Source organism: Purpureocillium lilacinum (genome assembly GCF_023168085.1).
Source record: "Purpureocillium lilacinum CBS 284.36 DNA, scaffold_4, whole genome shotgun sequence".
NCBI lineage: Eukaryota > Fungi > Ascomycota > Sordariomycetes > Hypocreales > Ophiocordycipitaceae > Purpureocillium > Purpureocillium lilacinum.
The window spans coordinates 2,639,375-2,656,967 of NW_027072114.1; the positions used below are offsets into that span (position 1 = coordinate 2,639,375).

The following is a 17,593-nucleotide window of genomic DNA, read 5'->3' on the forward strand; positions in this document are numbered from 1 at the left end:
CCTGTAACGCCTCGTGTTGGCCATACTGTTCCTGTGCCGGTTTCTTGCCCATTACACGCCATATCCAGCACGGTCTCTAGCTTTGCGGACTACCGGTAACCGTTGCTTCCGTAACAAATCAAGGCTGGTTGTTTCCCACTCCTGAGCTCGCAGCGCTCTCTCCGACTTTTACTTCATCCTCTGGGACCCCAACGCCGACGCTACTGACGCTGGCGACGCTCTGGCTCGTCATACCTCGACCTCGCTCCGGCCTCGATGCTACCACGTCGCGTGGCCCTGCGATACCGGCGCCCCCTGCGGTCGCAACGCTCGCACTCGCTGTGGTGCTAACACTCTCGCTCCTAGTGCGGCTTGTTTCACTCGCTCGCCTGCTTTGAAGCATCCTCTCGAGATCCCTGATGCGCCGCTTCAGCGCCTCGTTTTCCTTTTTCGCGGTTTCGAGTTCGCTTCGGTAGAAGGCAGTCTCTTCGTATCGTGTCGTTGCTGCCATCATGCCGGGGCTCATCTGGTCGGCGATGCTTCCGCTTCCAGGTGTGGCCGCAACAGAGCTCATCGGTACAGACGCTGCCGGTGGGACCCTTTGCTGGTGGAAGTAGCTTGAAGGATCTAGCGACGAGACTTGCGGACCGGGGGAGTTTGTCTGACTGCGTCTCGAGGCGGCGCTATCCTGCCGTGAAAGTGGTATTGGCTGCGGGGGACGAGCAGGGATATGGTGTCGGGCCTCGTACGATGAAGCGAGCTGGCTCACGGCGATATTCTGTGACGCTGAAGAAGAATTGCGGTGGTGCCGACGCGTCGTGGGAATGCTGAATCCGGAGCCAGAAAGGAGCGAGGCTTCGGCGATCGGATCGTGCGTCGAAGTGGCAGCAGACGTGGACGAAGTGTTTGAAACGACGGACGCGTTCTGGGCCGCGCGTAGAAGAGACAGCTCTCGTGTCAGTCGGTTTACCTGTAATCGCGTCAGGAAAGCCCTTGTAAGTGGGAACGAGGCTACTACGCACCACTGCCTCTTGTTCTTTTTCCAGTTGCGTGTGCAATTCCGCAGCCGTCAGCGGCCGTGGATGCCGCAGAGGGCCGGGCCCTGGTCCCACGCCGGGTTCTGTGAAGGATGCCAGCTGCGGCTGCAGTGGCTGCGACGCCGCGAGCTGTGGTGATGGCACAGACGAGGGGCCATGGCTCAAGCTGTGATGACGACTGTGGGTATGGCTGTGGCTGCTGTGCCCGTGACTGACGACATCTTGGTTGGAGGGGAGGATATTGAGAGAGGGCGACTGGGAAGAGGCGGGCGGAGGCATCTGGTGCGAGGACTGTCGTCGAGACGCGGCCAAGGAGTGCGGCGAAGCAGGCACCGAGTTGAGGTCTGGCATAGCTTGTTTTCGGGACGAGTGGTCTGCAGACTCGGTGATGACTGCTGTGTCGAAAACAAGCTCCAGAGCCGCTCGTCGCGTGAGAACGGTGTGCGGAGATGAATCAGGGGACGAAGCGTTTCGGCACAAATCTGCAGCAGTTGAATGCTTGGCTAGGTGGAGGGTGGAGGACGGCACCCGTCCGCCTCACCACAGGTGAGTCCAATGGAACCTACGGAAAGTGCCTGGCGCATCACAGAGCGGTGGTGCGGGGTGGTGGGACGGCCGACGGGCGCTAAACTACTTCCACCAGGCTCTCAAAGCCCCTGAGACATCGCTGCCGGTCGAGCCCCAGCGTCCCCAGCGGGTAGTGATGAAGGTGGCGCCACAACGGCTGTGCTGCGACATTAGGTGCCAGAGCTGGTGCAGCGGCTGGAGAATTGAGTGCCCTTGGTCGCTTTACATTAGAGTCGCGGCTTGATTTTCCGACATGAGATGCTTGGTGGCAGGGCACAGTTGACAAGAGAGAAAGGACGCATTCTTAAGCAGCACGCCGAGTCAAGTTTGAGTTTCGATCGTGTCCGCTGTTGCGTCCCCGGACGCTTGAGATAGGCGCTGTCGAGATTTGAGGCTTTGGGCAGTAGCAGTCTTCCCGAGACACGAATCTTGGGGGGGAAAAAGGGACAGAGGATAGGACAAGCAAGCTCGCCAATTATACCATTCCGACAATCTATAGTTATCTAGCGGCCCAATACTACACTGCCTGCTTCAAGTTGTTCCTCAACTGGCAGCGTGCGCTGTAATCCACTAGGGGCTCCACCGAGGAGCATTTGCTCCCCAGAACTCTCGTCATCTTGACACCATCTCGATCATGCTGTCAACTGCCGCACTCTATCGAGACACTGGCAGCAGGTGATGATGTAAGGGACAGCTATGACGCCATAATCTTTTCCTGTGCCATAAAGGCCGCTGAACGCCACAAGAAGTGAGCGAGAACGCCCAGTCAAGCACACGAAAACGAACCTCGTGTATCATTCACAAGCTACCTGCAAGGAATCGCAATACCAAAACAAAACAAACCCGCACAACCTCTCAACATGCCCGAAGGCCATCAGTCCCCGCCGCCAGAGCAGCAGTCTGGCCGCCAGCTACATGATCCCCCCGCCCATGGCCAGGGCACAGACGACGCCAAGAATAAGGACAAGACGCTGAAGAAGGAGATTGAGAACCTTTCATCAAATCCAGAGGGGCCAATGGATAGCTCCCTCAAGGACAAATTCTCTAAGAAGCAGGGCAATTGCAAGTGACATCGCAGGATGAGGCTATGGAGGTGGTTACTGACCATACTTGAACAGAAACCCCTACACTTTGGCGCCTTGTCGTATTTATTTGCCTCATTCATTACATGCGATGTCAAAGTATTGGGCTAGGAGTTGAACTAGTAGTGAACCATCGGATAGAATCATATACTCTGCATTACTATTGCTCCTAGGAAATTGAGGTACCGACAGCTTGTGGTCGTGCTCAGGGTCATGAGATCGATCGCGGCCACGGAGAAGCACCCCCACCCCTCAAGAAACAGCAACTAGGCCTTCTTTGCCTCGTCAATGTTGACCGCGGGAACAGCCTCGGTGGGGACAGCTTGAGCCGGAGCTGTCGTCCCGACTCCCGCTCCGCCGGCGCTTGGCGCTGTGGTCGCCGCAGCGCCCTCTGCTGGCTTCTCCTTCTCCTTCTCCTTACCAAACACCCTCTCCAGGCCAGCTGCCTTGTATGCGCTACCGCCGTGCTCCTCCTTTTTCAGGTCTGCCAGCCGCCTCGCCTCGTTGTGGATATCCTGCACCTGGCGCGAGCCATCCGTGTAAAACTTGACGAGTTTCTTGCCCGTGGGCGTGTTGCTGGCCTTCTCGAAGTAGGAGCTGATTCCAGTAAGAAGGCTGTTTGCCCGGTTCGAGATGCCGTAGCTCTGGTCCGTCGCCTTGGCTCGGTCCGAGGCGTGGTACTTTTGGTCCAGGCCCTGGAGCGTGCTGACGAAGCGGTTGGAAACGCCGTGCTTGGTGTCGAGATCGATGGCACGCTCGATGGCGGCGTCCCCGACGACGTATCCGTGGGCAAGGTACTCGGCCAGGATTCGCGCGCGGGGCTTCTCCTCCTGCGTGAGCTCGTCCGAGTCGCGATCGGCATTCTTGGTGTAGTGCGAGCCGTCGTCGATGTTGTCGCCACTCGCGCTGGCGACGGTAATGTGGTTGGGCCCAAGCTGGGTGTTGTTGAGGAGCAGGGCCGTCTTCATGGCCGTCTCCTTCTCGAAGGTGACCTCGGCATCCTTGGTCTCGCCGGCGGCAGTGACCTTGAAGTCTGCGATCTTGCCGCTGCCGCGACGTGTCAGCAAAGGTTCCCACCGCGCAGGGTGAAGGACGTAGGATTACTAGCTTACCAGAAGCTGAAGAAGTCCTTCACTTCCTTGTCGCTAGTCGAAGAAGCGATGTTCTTGACGTTGACGGTCGATTTGGTCGCCATAGCTGCTACCCCGCTTTGGGATGCGTCGAATGTTTCGAGGGAGAGTCAGATACACTGAGGCGGATTTGAGGCAACGTCTGCACGATACTGAAATGGAGATTAACAATTTAGGTGTTCCGAGTCGGGTGAGATTTCTTTTGGGAGCTGGTGAGAGCAGAAAGAAGTGGCTGGCGCGCTTGTGGGCGCGCTGCTGCCCACAGGTGCGTCGCAAGTGAGGGGCAAAGTAGCAACGTCATCGTCGTCCGGCACATGCTGGCGGGCGGCCGCTGCCCGCTAAGCCAGTAGGAAAAGCCGGTTTCGCGCCGCCGGCCAGGCAAACGTCATGAGCGAGTGAGCCCACCAGCGGTCGGCCCAGCACCCAGTAAACTTCAGGCAGCAAGCTCGGTGCTTCGCATCGCGGTACCAAAACCAACACTAATCTTCTGTCGCCGAGGGCGGCCATGTGCCAGCATCAGGGTACCTAGCGAGCTACTGTTTCCCTACAGCAGTTGACGCGTCGTTTTAGGCTTGCTCTCCAGAGCTGTTGCTTGGCATGGCTGCGGCCGCCGCTGGCGTCACCACCGCGCCAGCCACCTCAGACGCAGACGGGTGTGCCAGGTGGCTGAAGCGTGCCCTGGCCACGCCGTCTTGTCCTCATTTACACCACAGAACGTCCTGCCCATTTCCTCGACACAAAGCCACTAATAATTACCACACCAGTCATTCCTATGCCGTCTACCCTTGTTCACGGACCAGCAGATTCGGCGTTGACGCGGCCTCGCTTTTAGACAAATTCTGCCATCTGGAAGAGAGACCTGTACGAAGTATTAAAACGTAGTTGGCGTCGGTGTATCGTTACGCAACTCCTCCTCGCATTCGGCTGTGTCCATCCTGCGAACCGTGGCATCCAGCATGACATGACATGCAGGGCACAGAGTGTCTCATCTGCAGGGGCACTGCAGCCCCGATTTTCTTTGCTTTCGCCGCAAGTACTGCAAGTCATCGCCAGTTCCATTCTTCTATGCCAGGGCAGACAGTATCGCGTTTGCGGAACTGATCAAGCGGTGACTGTGACTCGCCAAGGGATTCTCACCTGTGCAAGAGGCAACGGCTAACACAACCAACGAGCACGACGACAGACGCCTGCGACCAAGGGGTCGCGTGCCAAAGCTCTTAAAGAGACCATTCGTGGACACCTTCCTAGGCACTGCGAGACTAACAATCCGGGCTCTCAGTCTTCGCGTGGGCAGGAGGTTGGCTTTAACATACCGCAAACGTGGCCGGTTCAATTGCTCATGCTTCTTGCAGGTGGTATCTGGCAGCTTTGTGCAGTGGTGCACCAACCGTCCTTCCATTGCATTGGACATTGCGCCTCATTGGCAGAGCATGGCGGCCCAGCAAGTGGCCACGTGGGCACTTGACCGTTTGGTGATGATGCATGTCCTTCGCGAATTCGTTACTCTGCTTCGTTGTCGGTCAGCAGCTCTTCGTGCATTCCTCCATAAGCCATCGATCCTCGTCAATTGAACCAATTGTGGTTGACACGGCCGGGGTGTTCGATCTGAGCCAACGCCCCGCGAGGGCCAGTGCGGGCGATTTCGCAGCGTCCAGTTTCAAGGCGTGACCAACACCCACTGCATTGCGGGCTCACACGGAGGGGGCGGCGGCTGACCTGGCTACGATAAAGGCCGCCCGAGTCCCAGCCATTCGCTCGTGGAGTGGCGAGGGAAGCTTCCCCTTGTCAACGCTTGCATTCAAGAATTCGGCTTTGGCTTGACTTCTTTTCATCTCCACCATTTCTGTCCTTTCCCTGTCCGTCGGCTGCCTGCACCCTTGCACTTGCGTTCTTGCGGATTACCGGGGCGGTGAGACCTTGGGCCCGCCGGGCGTCCGGCTCCGAGTAGTAGAGGATTCCCAACGCGACTGAGCACGCAAACATACCGGCGACCTTGGTATGACGTCGTCTGTTATTATTGCAATGAGTACAGCCAGGGCACTACTTATCGATCGCCTGGCAAGCTGGCGTCTCGGGCCGTTCAACATGCATGCTACACGCTTCGACCGTCTTGTCTCTTTCTTCGAGAACCCCGTGCCGGCACGGACAATGGCGGCCTTTCATCGCAGCTTCTCCACACTCAACGAAGAAAAAGTCCTCAACATCATATGGGTCGCCATCGTCGGGCTCGAAATCATGATGATTCTTGGCGTCGCCGTCAAGAGCATCGTCCAGCGCCTCAGCTACAACCGACCCAGCTCCATGTCGGGGCCAATTGCGTTGTAAACCACCAACTACCACGACCGAAACGACTCATGATTATGGAAGCCTTATATGTTCATTTGGAGCGATTTTGACGGCTTCGGTTCAGTTTGTTTCCAGTCCTGGCATAGCAGCACGGCGTTTGAACAGGCTTCGGGGCGAAGGTTTTCACATGGATCCTGCGATGGTTCACATTTGTCGACTTCTTTCTTTACTGTCAGTGACTTGCATCAGGGGAGAACAAAAGTCAAAGTAATGCATAAGAAATGGAGGAGTTCAGGACATTCAAATTCAGGTGCCATCATGCTTCTTTACTACGAGAGTATATTGGTTAAAATTTACCATCAGTTGATATCCGCGCGCAACAACACGGGACGGTAATCGCTTTGTACAAGTGCAGCGCTGGGCCAATACACAAGTTTCTTCAGTACAAGGGGAGAGTTCCCTCCGTCTGTGCAAAGGCCTTCTCCAGAATGTCAAGCCCCTCCTCAATCTGCTCGGCCGTGACCGTGATCGGAGGTGCGATCCTGAAGACACCTCCAAAGCTCGGGTGGCTACTCAGATTCGCCCACAGTCCAAGACTGTAGGCCAAGTCTCCCACGCGTTTGGCCAGCTCGTTCGCAGGCGCCTTGGTTTCCCGATCTTCGACAATCTCGACGCCCGCCATCAGTCCTCGGCCGCGCACCTGGCCGATGCAGCCGTATCGGGAGTAGAGCTTCTGCAGTCCGGTATGAAGAACATCGCCCATCTTGCGTGAGTGTGCGACCAAGTCGTCGCGGAATAGAATCTCGAGCACCTTGTCGCCGACGGCTGCGGGGAGAGGGTCATTGACGTGCGTGGTGTAGAAGAAGTAGCCTTTGTCGGCGGCTTCCAGGCCAATCTTGTCGCTGGTAACAACGGCACTGAGCGGAAGGCCATTTCCGAGGGTCTTGGAAAGGGTCAAAATGTCGGGAACCACATCCTCGTGATTGATGGCCATGAAGTCTCCGCACCGACCGACTCCCGTCTGGGCCTCATCGACAATAAGCAACATTCCTCGTGCCTCGCAGTGCTTCTTCAGAGCCTTGAGGTATCCCGGCGGCAGAACGTGCATACCACCGGAGCTCTGAATGCACTCAACAATGCAAGCGGCGAGTGATCCACAGGACTGCAGGTCAATCATCTTCCAGCCATGGTCCAGCTCGGCTTCCCAATCGTACGACCCATCTGACTTCCTGAATACCGAGCGGTAGGCGTTGGGTGCCGGCAGCATGTGCATGCCCGGCATCAGCGGGCCATGGCCACGACGGCCGAAGTGATATTGGGTGCCCTGCGCCTGTGCCGTCATGCCGTGCCACGACGCGCCAATGCCGACAATCTCGAACTTGTCCGTATAGACCTTAGCAAGCTTGATCGCCGCCTCGTTGCTCTCTCCACCAGTGGACAGGAAGAAGGCTCGGTCAAGTCCCTCGGGGAGTGCCTTGCAGAGACGCTCCCCGAGAGAAATGACTGGGGGAGACACCATCCCAGAGAACAGGTGGTCGAGGTGGAGAGCATGGTCGTAAATGACCTTGACAATCTCGGGGTGTCCGTGGCCAAGAAGGCAGGACATTTGGCCCGAGGTCCAGTCCAAGATGCGGTGCCCGGAGGCAGTGTAAATGTACAGCCCGCGAGCGCCAGTGATTACATCTTGATGGAACTTGGAGCCATAGTAAAGAAGATGCTTGTCTGACTTGGCCCGCAGCTCATCTTCGTCGAGACCTTGGTAAAGATTAGGCACGGCGTCCTGCTTGGACAAGATTGCCAAGGTGCCTTCATCATCGACAATGGCACCGGGCGCCATGTTGAAACCGATGTCTGGGGAGAGCGTGAAGGTTTGCCGTAAAATAGCAGCGTGTAAGTCGGAAATAGGACAGACAGGTCGTAAACTCGCTCGCGAAGAACCAGGCTTATTCCAATTTTACCACGCATCATCATCGCACACCACCTTGGCCTATATATACCCATCTCCAACGTCGCCTCGTTCAGGCCACCACCCCTCGTTCCGATATCGTATCTCGGCAGTCCCAGTTCTTTTCGTAGCCCAAGCTTCCCGCGGACAAGCTGACCCAGAAACAGTTTCCCGGTGCGGCGGAGTCGGTGTGGGGCCGGTGGCGCCCGCCGTTACTCCACCACTCACCCACACATGTCCCGCAAACTCTTCGCCCCCGAGCTGCGTAACCTTTATGTCACTCATTAAGTCTCTTTTGGACAAAACCTTGGCCCCCTTGGCCTAATGGTCAAGGCGCAAGACTTCTAATCTTGAGATTGCCGGTTCGAGTCCGGCAGGGGGCTTCGTTGGCAATTTTTGCTCCTGGCGGCGATTATTGCATCCGTCTTTTTGCCTTCTGAATCATGGCGTGTTTCTTTTTGGTCCATTCATCGGTCTGCCTAGCTCCAAGCAGGTGCTTTTTACGTGAAAACATGCCTCACGATTGAAAGTCCGATCAACGCGGCGCGAGGTGATGTGGGAGCCTCGTTGAGTCACACTCGTCGTACTACCGAGACCGTACGAACCACGAAGTCGCTGTCGCTTCTTTCATCTACCAGACATTCTGCATGGAATCCCAGAGGCTGGGAAATATCTGGTCAATCAGTGACGCGTCAGGCGTTGGCCAGTCGTCAAGGCTTCCGCTGCTCCGGCCACCCGAGTCGTCCGGCGCTATGCCACGCAGCATCTTGTCCACCACCTCTGCGTGCTGCGCCAGACACACGTCCGCCAAGTCCCACGAATACTTGTCGTGGTGACTCTGCAGTGTTGCGACTAGATCCCTCGCGATGCGGAACGACGTGCTTTGCGCCAAACCCGCGAGCGAGCTCTCCGACTCGAGAGCACAACGTAGAAGGAAGTTCACGGTCGCGGGAAACGAAAAGGCGCTGACTGACATCCAAAAATCACCGAGGTGTTGCGGCTGCAGCTCCTGAACTAGAAGCAATATTTCCTCCGAAGTCCGCCGCGCCTGTATGTAGCGGTTCAAGAGGTGTTGGTTGTCGGCGCTGTACGACTGCTTGTCCGACTCAAGCTGGATGCGCTGCAACAGGAGGCGCGTCGTAAGGTACGCGAGGCGCAGATTAGCCGCACCTGGATTGTCCAGATGCGACCCGCGCAGTATTATCAGTCGCGTGCTCCCTGTCAGCGACTCAACCCAGCTGTTGAGCGCGAGCTCAAGTTTGGACGTGTCCCACGACGAGTCTCGCCCGGCACAGTAGACATGCTGCAGGTGGCGGTCTAGTACGTCCGTCAGGCCATATAGTGCCATGAAGACCGTCGCTGTCCGCACACGTCTATCCGTCGCGTCTGCGTCGCAGAGATGTTCCAGCAGCGGCGTTGGGACATCGTACTGATCCCGTGCGATGCGCGGTGGCGCGCCGTGTGCTAAGCTTATCCTGCGGGGCATTAGCCATGCATTTCCACGCTGCAGTGTAACGTGGAGAGACTGACCACCTGTCATGGATCAGGAGAGCCCACCAAAGCTTCATGCGAAGGTTCTTCTCCGACTGTGGGATGCTCCATGGTAGAGGGTTGTGATTTAGTCCAAGTGAGTGTGCCATGGACACCGCAGATCCAAGCAGCACACCGTTTCCTATGAGCGAGGTGGTGGGTCGGCCTCCGATGTTGAGCAATATTGCCTTGATGATGGGCATGCCTGGCGACAGGTGAAGTTCCGAGTAAAGGGCCTCGTTTGCCAGGTTCCACACGAACCTGCTGTCTGGGCATCTGTGTTGCGATAGTGTCGCGGAGTGTCTCCAGTATACGATGGCGTTGGCGTACAGACAGGCCAGGAGCGCGGGCGAGACCCGATCCTTGCCCTCCTGATACTGGTGGCGGAATGAGTCTTCATCCAACAACGGGAGGCAGTCATTGGCCTTGGCAAAGAACCTAGTACAGTTAGCATCGGAAAGATTAGCTGGGTATGCATCCCACGCACTCGTTGATAAGTGCCGCTAGGTAAGGCTCTAGCAGTTTCTCGATCATCTCGAGCTTCTCTGCCGATGGACTTCGGTTCAGCTTAATGCCCACGGGGCGTTTCTGGACCATGGTAAAGAGGACAGGCCGGGAGCGGCCGGCTGACTGAGGAACTACCATGCGAGTGCTTCGCATAGCCTCCGGGATAGTGGCCAAGTACTCGCACAGGAACTGGCTGTCATTAGTGTCGGTGGGCCCAACAATGTGCAGGTTTACGTTGACATCGTCCGCCGAGGAGCCCAGTGCGACGGGAGACTCTTCGTTGTTTGCGGTACGGGTGAGTGGCATGCCTGGCGCAGAGGGCGTGGTGCTAGGCAAAGGCCCATTGCTAGGAGTAGGGATTGTGTTTCTCTGCTGCGCCGGCTTTGCGAACCGAGTCCCGGCGATCATGGTGTTCCCCGTTACCCCTGAGGGCCGGGGAACGCCAGCGGCCGTTGCTGCCCGGGCCGAAGCTGAGTCCCCGGCCACCATTGAAGAAACCCTCGCCGGAGTGGAGGTGCTTGATAGCCTGGAATTGGCCGTCCGACGGACGCGACGATTGGCCGCCTCGGCGCCGCCCATCTGTTGGGATCGCGGGCTATCTGGGAAGTAGCATTCGGTGCGGTGAGCCCGGCAGGTTACACACATGTCGGACCCGGCCTCCGTCTGGCATCGCGACTTGCGCCGACGGCACGGCACGCAAGCCGGACGGAGGTGGGACCGGTACGGCCGTTCTGCCTGCCCCGCCGTCGCCGCGGAGGCGATTGGGCCATGATTCTGCTGCGGTTGCTGCTGCCGCTGGTGCTGATGCTGATGCGCCTGTTGCATGATTCCCGCTGGGCGTCCAATGCGCGCAGGAAACGATGGCTTTGGCGGTGCCTAACGGACTCGGCGGTGCCTTAAACGAATGCTGTTGGGTAGGGTGTGGGAGTTTGCCGCGGGGAACTAGCCCGTGGTGTTGAACCTGTGAATTGGGGACGTCTGATGGGTCACGGTTGGTGGCTTGCCCACATATTCCAAGATCGCCCTGGAGAAACGTCTTAGATAAGGGGAATTGGGTTCAAGCCAGGGCCACCTCGCCGGTGGCAGAGATTGCACCTGTCCGGTAGTTTGCCTCTGCAACAGTTGGCCGAGGCCACCTCTCGAGCACACCGTTTGATGGTGCATCAGGGGCGCAACGCGACGACGTTACGCATCAACATCGCGGGCGATTTTGGCCGCGCATCTGGTCAACCTACAGCAAGGCGACCAGGAGACGTTATGAACCATGTCTTCTGTGAGTCTTCGGGGCCTTGGGCAGAATGTTTTTTGACGCATCACTTCCAGCTCCTGCTACCAACATCGGCGGGCATCAAGACACAACAGTCCCGTGACATGGTGGCTGCTGCAGACGTGGAGCAACATGCAAGCCAACCCGTGTGCTCGTGGGGATGCTCAATACGTACCTGTCACCAACCCCCAGGGGCACCGTTTGAGCTTTGCATGGACACCGTATGGCCCCTGGTCTCGAGTCTCGACCGTTCCCCAGAGTCCCAGACATTTCGGCCGGGCGGAAAACGCGGGCGCGCGGCGGCCCATGTGGAGTTGGCCGCGGGATACCGCCAGAGAAGTCAGACCAACCGGACGGGGGTCGACTCGGGCATTGCATAACACTTACGGAGTACTGCATCAGCGAGTTTTCTCCAGGAGAGACTGTTGGTCATCGACTTTGCTGGTTGTAGCCGTGGCCAGTGCTTTGCCTGAGCGCCACTGTCCCGGACCAGGTGATGCCAAGGGCAGCGCGGCCTGAAAGTGGTGCGTCCACTGGAAGCAGAGACAGCGCTGGCAACCCGCTACCAACCGATGACAACCAGAACTACATGTGCTTGCACCTCGAACCGTCCACAGGTCCCTGCAGGCCTCGTTGCAATCCGGCATCGGGCATCCAACATCCAAGCCTCGGGCTTTTCTCATGTCATAGAAAGTCCAGTGTCGGCGATCAATTGTCATCAGTTCCGCTGTGCCCGCGGAAAACGAACCCCCGGGGCTGGCTGCATTCCAGGTGGCGGGCCCCTCCACCCCACCACCCCATGGTGGCCCATAGCCCACTCGACGAAGCCGGCGAGAGTCCTCGTACCGTCAGTGGCCAGACGACCTAGAAATTGCCCGTTTAGGCAGCATGAGCATTGATGAGGAACAATTCCGACCATTGCAGAAAAGGGTCCTAAGACAAATGGCCCCTGCAATTGATGCCTCGAAGCATAGTATAATGTATAGCATCGTCACTAGTATGCGCTTTGTAGTCTTCCGTGTTCACAACCGATATGCGCGGAGGGTCGACACCGCTTTCGCCTGGATGTGCCGGGCAGTGGCAGAAGTGGAACACAGCAAAAGCTTCACTGCAATGTAGGTCTTGTAGTTGTCAATGTGCTTCGTAAAATGTATAGTTTGATTGAGCGGACATTGGCCACGGAGCAGTCTGGCTCTTCGAGCCCGTACTTGTGACTCCTGACTCCCGATCTCTAACTCCTAACTTCCTCTCAAATACCCACCACCAGTAAGGACTGCAAGTCCACAGACAGGTATCAAGAACGCCATTGTCGAAATGCACACCCAACTCCACTTCGGCATGCCAAATGCGCTCGGCGATAGTTAGGCTAGATCCCGTAGGTGTCAAGACATTATCAGGTGTTTCTGGCCGCTGCTCGCAGCCATGGCAACGTCAGGTTGCTCGTCGATCATACCGTCGCTGCTGCTCAACATGTCCCAGTCTGGGACCTCGTCGAGTCCTATCACCGCCCTCTCCCCCCAACTGGCTAGCGTCTCAAGTTCGTCTTGGATCTCCCCGAACCTGTTGATGAGGTAGTGCTTTTCTGCCCGGCCACGATCGATCGCGCCATTGGTGAGCATGATCATACAGGCCAGTTCATAGTTGACTTTGTGTTCCGGTTGCTCCCTGGCATTGTGTCCTTCCATCAAGGCCGTAAGGCGCTCGCTGTCGGCCACCATGCGATCGATCGTGTCCTCTAGCATGACGATGCCGCGCCCGGCATGTAGGAGGAATTCCAACGTGGTTCGGAAAAGGGGGCACTCAAACTGCAGCCGGGTCCTTGGAGCCTGTCCACCGACAGGGAACCGTCGTCCATCCACAACAATCAGATCGTCCCACGTCTTGTCCTGCCACGACTCCTTGGTCATATGGTTGCGGATCTCACATCGTACCTGGTAATAGCGGTGGAACACGACTTGGCCGGGACACGAGTCCGGGTCGACACATAGGTGGGTCTTAACCGCCGTGCGGCAGCACCCGTGCTTGTCGCAACGCAGCCACGGCTTTATCTTTGCGCTTCGCGGGCAAGAGCAGGTGTGTGGCTCGGCGTACCCATCCACGAACCTGGTATGACCGTTGGAGAGGACCGGCCGCACGTCACAGCGCATCATGTGCGAGACGATGCGATAACACATCTTGGTTCAGGATATCGAGGTGAATTCCTGGCGAGGTTTGAGCGGCTCGCCTTGCGAACTGGTGCATTCAGCTCCGATGAGCCTGGGAAGAATGGAAGTAAAAATAAAGGCACGGGTCCATTGGCTGGCAAAACGATGTATATAGGTGCCGGTTCAACAGCCGCACCGCGGGCCAACGTGCTGGCTTGAGGTTCGTATCGTGCCAAAGAGGGTTAAAGTTCGACAGTACCGCCCCAGAATGACTGCGGCAGTACATATATGTACTGTCCCACGGACCGGGACCTCGATTCAGGGCATGCGTCTCCGGGTCTGATATGCAACTGCTTTTCTGGCAGCCGCGGTTTAATCTTTGCAGTTCTGTTCCTTTGGTAGTAGTGAACAACACCACTCATAATCTGCAGGTCAAAGGAGTAAAAGGGCTTGCGACTAACAAACCACTGACAAAGCGACAATGCGGCTCCAGACCAGACATACTCGCAATGACTGACTAACAAAGAAGGGGGCCCTTTCGATTCTCTTCAACACCATACGACGGCAACGCTTTGCGGCTCATTGTTGCACCAGATGTCGAGGTGGCCAGACCATGCGTGAGCTGCCGCAGCTGCACAACTCAAAGCACTGTACTTTTCGTCGCATTCTTTCCCAGCATCAGATGTTCACGAAAAAGAAAGTGAATCAAGGAGAAGCCTGTGAAAACAGACCCGTAAATCTCCGGGTGGCCTTTTTCTGCATTCGCTTCATGTCTTGGGTTGCCCTCGCCATGACAGGACAGCCCCGCGCCTGTTAAGCATGTCACTGCTGCTACCCGAAATGACAGAGGACATGAGATTAGTTCGACAGCTTGTCTTCATATTCAGAGGCTTTCATATACAGATTAACCTGCGAGTAGAGGGAGTCGTCGGGAAAGATTGACATGGCTGATCGCCCACAAGAACACCCAGCGGCCAAATTTCACGGGACAATCAACGCTCATAAGCCGAACAGCATCTCGATGCTCATCAGAACATCTCCCGAAGGTGCGAGAACACGGTCCCGTCCGTGGTGAATATGCCGTTGGCAGAAGTGGGGGAGGCCAGTTCATGTGGAGGCACGTGGCCATCACTACCGTTGTACTGAAAGCCATTCAGACCAACGTAGCCCTCGAAAATCCTCGACAGCTCGCTCTGAATCTTCTTGCCGTTGTGATCTACTTGCGTCTCCTGCGTCTGCTGTGGTGTGGGCATGCCAATGGTCGGGAATGGTGTTTGCGCAACGGGGCTCGGATGGAGGTGGCCGCGTGCAAGTCCGATCATCCCCAGGGCGGCGTTTGAGTGAGGGTCATCATCAGGATTCAAGCCGAAGCGCGGCGCGACGTCTTTAAGTGACCTGATTGTGCGCCAAAGGCGTTTGGACACCCAACTCTTGGCAGAAAGATCCTTGACCAGGTCGAGCGCCATGTAAAACTCCTCTCGGCAGACCGCGCTGAAACGAACGGGGGCATGAACCGACGCGAGGAATACGACAGAGATGGCGGACGTGAGAAACTGGTGGTAAAAGACCTGGGCCCTGCGATACAGATTCGTTGTGCTGTTGAGATGATTCAGGTACTGTATCGTGTCCTTGGCGAGATCAACGACTCGTTGCGCCTGCTGCGGGTTCGACATGATGCTCGTCGCACTATGAAGTATCGGGGTGTAGAGCCAGATTCGGATCTTTCACAGTCAGTATCGCTCGTGGCATTTGCCGCACAGATCACTTGCCTGGTTCAAGCGCAAGTACGTCCATATTCTCAGGCGCTGCAGGTTGTACGAGGGCGTCGAGGTCATCTGCTTCTCTTTGTCCCAATTTCGCACCTTTACCTCTTCCGGGACACTTTCGTACCACTGCAAGATCTCGCGGTCAAGATTATCAATCTCCTCTTGCCTCAGCTCACGGGCCAGAACGGGTCCGAAATGCGATACTTGTCTCCAAACTTTGGCACCGAGCCTGGAGTACGTGATCATAGCCACGAGGAATGGATACTCGTCCTAGGACATGTCAGTCGTGCAACATTGGTCGGGACACGGCTGCCGCTCACCGGAAAAGGCAGCTGGGGATCAATTTCGTCGTCTTGCAGGGCAAATGGTAGACCAGTTGCGAACCCCCACCTCCTGTCGAGAACGTAGGCGGACCAGAAGCTGTTGAGCGCATTCTTTCTCTCGGATTCGTCTTGAATCTTCATCAAGCCCCTCTTCTGATGGATTCCCAGTTCCACGCAGAGTCTGACGACTTGACCCATGACTCGCCAGGCGAGAACCTCGTCGTTGGACAAGAACCGATAGCCAGCCAGCAGACACAACAGTGGTAAATTGGCCACGTCGCTTACGTCTGCCATCAGTTTGCGATTCACAACCGCCTCCATGCTGTCGTACAACCGTATGGCTTTGTCACTGTGTCCGTGGTTCTCCACAACAAGCGCACAGCACATGACCATCTTGAGTTGAAGCGTTTTCTCGTCGTTGATAGCCTCCATGGGTCGTTGCTGGTTCCTAGCAGACTCCAGAAACGGCGCAATGTTCTTGGCGTGGGCGATGACAGTGTGAATATTGAGAACGGGATACATGATCCCAATCTCATCCTCGTGGAAACGACAGAGCCTGACCATTTCGTCCTTGTCAAACTCAAACAGCGGGTCATAGGGCGCACTCCCCATCTGCATGGTAACGTCACTCGACTGCTGGTCCTGGTCGTCGGGCTCGTCAATGCCACGGTAGCCCATGTTGGAAATGGTAGTATTGGCGACATCCAGGCTAAAGGCCATGCTCGTAGGTCCTCGGAAGGCTGCCGATTTGCCGTGCGATGACAAGTCGGGTCGCTGCATCGACGTGGAGCTCTGTGAAGGTGACAGAGCAATGACCGAGTTGGACGACGGCATCATGCGGTCATTTGGGGGGACCAGTCGAGACGGGTCGGCTTGTAGAGACCTTATGGTCTGGTTGAGCCAGTTCACCTCATCCTGGAGGCGGCTGAGCTGCGTTGTGACGTGCTTGAACTCATCTGAATCCTTGAAGTTGTTTGAGCAGCAATTTGGTGCGTACAGACAAGCGAGGTTGAGATTTCCGCATCGCTGGCATGGCGTTTCGCCGTTGCACTTGATCTTTCGTCGCTTGCATTCATTGCTGCGGCAAGGACTTGTTAGAAGCCGTGGGCGGCGCAAGACGCAGTCTCGGATACAACGTCGGATGCTGACAGTGACTCACCATGCTATAGAGATGTACTAATGTCAAAGAGACGGTATGTCAGCGGGACATTTCGAATAATTCAGACGGCCATGCAAGAAGTTCTGCGAGACTCGAGAGACCGCGGTACGAGGTGCGAAATGATCCACCTCACCGAGTGACGGGTCACACGGTGCGCCCCTGGGACGCGTAGCACAAGGGGAGCATACGTTGGGCGGAGGCCCACGGCTGCGCAGCATCCATCGCGGGCTCATCCGTCGCGCCACGGCATCGCCGCTATCGATCAAAGGCGAACTTACCCGGTTCCTCTTGCTCCGTGTCTGCTTCTGGCCGGACCCGGGGCCGTCGTCGACTGACTTGCGCTTGCTCGCGCCGCTGCCGGCGCCGGGACCACCGCCTGCGGAATTGTCTCCGAATGTCGCGGAACCTGCTGGGCTTCCCTGCTGCGGGCGCGGCTGCGGCGTCTCGTACGAGACACTCGCGGAATCGCTGAGCGCAACCGGAGCCGCCTGGGCGAGGTACCGCAAGTCCGAAGCCTGCGTCTCGATCTGTTCCATGGCGTCGTGCCCATGAGACAGACGATTGCTCTGATAGCCTGCGACCGAGAGGGGAGTGGAAGGGGGGAGAACCGCGCGAACTGCCAGGGCACCTTCAGCCCAGCAACAGCACCGCTCTTGCCCTCAGTGCTGGGGCACAGGCGCAGCGCTGGCTCCCCCCAGCACCCAACTGACCACGTGACGCGCTCGGAAACTCAAAGCTGGCCGCCACCAACGCCAAACGCAGTCGTCCTTGGTGAATGACAGACTTGCCAACAGAGGTTCGCACGATAATTTCGCCAGAGCCAGTGTCCAACACCGCATGTCTTATGTTGGCGAACGCCCTGCGACCTGGG

The 17,593-nt window shown here is 57.1% G+C and overlaps 6 protein-coding genes and 1 non-coding gene across 7 annotated transcripts; 2 read left to right on the top strand and 5 right to left on the bottom strand.

Moving 5' to 3' along the window:
* Positions 1-2,931: 2,931 nt before the first annotated feature.
* PLICBS_005979 (uncharacterized protein) lies at positions 2,932-3,860 on the bottom strand (the record flags this gene model as incomplete). Its single annotated transcript, XM_018319718.2, has 2 exons — positions 2,932-3,712; positions 3,778-3,860. 2 exons carry the CDS (start codon positions 3,858-3,860, stop codon positions 2,932-2,934), a joined length of 864 nt encoding a protein of 287 aa, XP_018182192.1.
* Positions 3,861-5,943: 2,083 nt separating this feature from the next.
* PLICBS_005980 (uncharacterized protein) lies at positions 5,944-6,120 on the top strand (the record flags this gene model as incomplete). The annotated part of the gene is made up of 1 exon (XM_065600833.1): positions 5,944-6,120. One exon carries the CDS (start codon positions 5,944-5,946, stop codon positions 6,118-6,120), a length of 177 nt encoding a protein of 58 aa, XP_065456905.1.
* A 400-nt stretch (positions 6,121-6,520) lies between these two features.
* On the bottom strand, positions 6,521-7,918 carry PLICBS_005981 (uncharacterized protein; the record flags this gene model as incomplete). Its single annotated transcript, XM_018319720.2, has 1 exon — positions 6,521-7,918. One exon carries the CDS (start codon positions 7,916-7,918, stop codon positions 6,521-6,523), a length of 1,398 nt encoding a protein of 465 aa, XP_018182194.2.
* Positions 7,919-8,336: 418 nt separating this feature from the next.
* Positions 8,337-8,409, top strand: PLICBS_005982. Its single transcript has one exon. It is a non-coding gene; the product is annotated as a tRNA-Arg (tRNA).
* A 248-nt stretch (positions 8,410-8,657) lies between these two features.
* Positions 8,658-10,471, bottom strand: PLICBS_005983 (uncharacterized protein; the record flags this gene model as incomplete). Its single annotated transcript, XM_018319721.2, has 3 exons — positions 8,658-9,501; positions 9,557-9,994; positions 10,044-10,471. The coding sequence occupies 3 exons, from the start codon at positions 10,469-10,471 to the stop codon at positions 8,658-8,660; spliced, it is 1,710 nt and encodes a 569-aa protein (XP_018182195.2).
* Positions 10,472-12,712: 2,241 nt separating this feature from the next.
* Positions 12,713-13,237, bottom strand: PLICBS_005984 (uncharacterized protein; the record flags this gene model as incomplete). Its single annotated transcript, XM_018319722.2, has 1 exon — positions 12,713-13,237. One exon carries the CDS (start codon positions 13,235-13,237, stop codon positions 12,713-12,715), a length of 525 nt encoding a protein of 174 aa, XP_018182196.2.
* A 1,265-nt stretch (positions 13,238-14,502) lies between these two features.
* PLICBS_005985 (uncharacterized protein) lies at positions 14,503-17,258 on the bottom strand (the record flags this gene model as incomplete). The annotated part of the gene is made up of 5 exons (XM_065600834.1): positions 14,503-15,160; positions 15,233-15,510; positions 15,561-16,641; positions 16,723-16,739; positions 17,001-17,258. 5 exons carry the CDS (start codon positions 17,256-17,258, stop codon positions 14,503-14,505), a joined length of 2,292 nt encoding a protein of 763 aa, XP_065456906.1.
* Between the last annotated feature and the right edge of the window lie 335 nt (positions 17,259-17,593).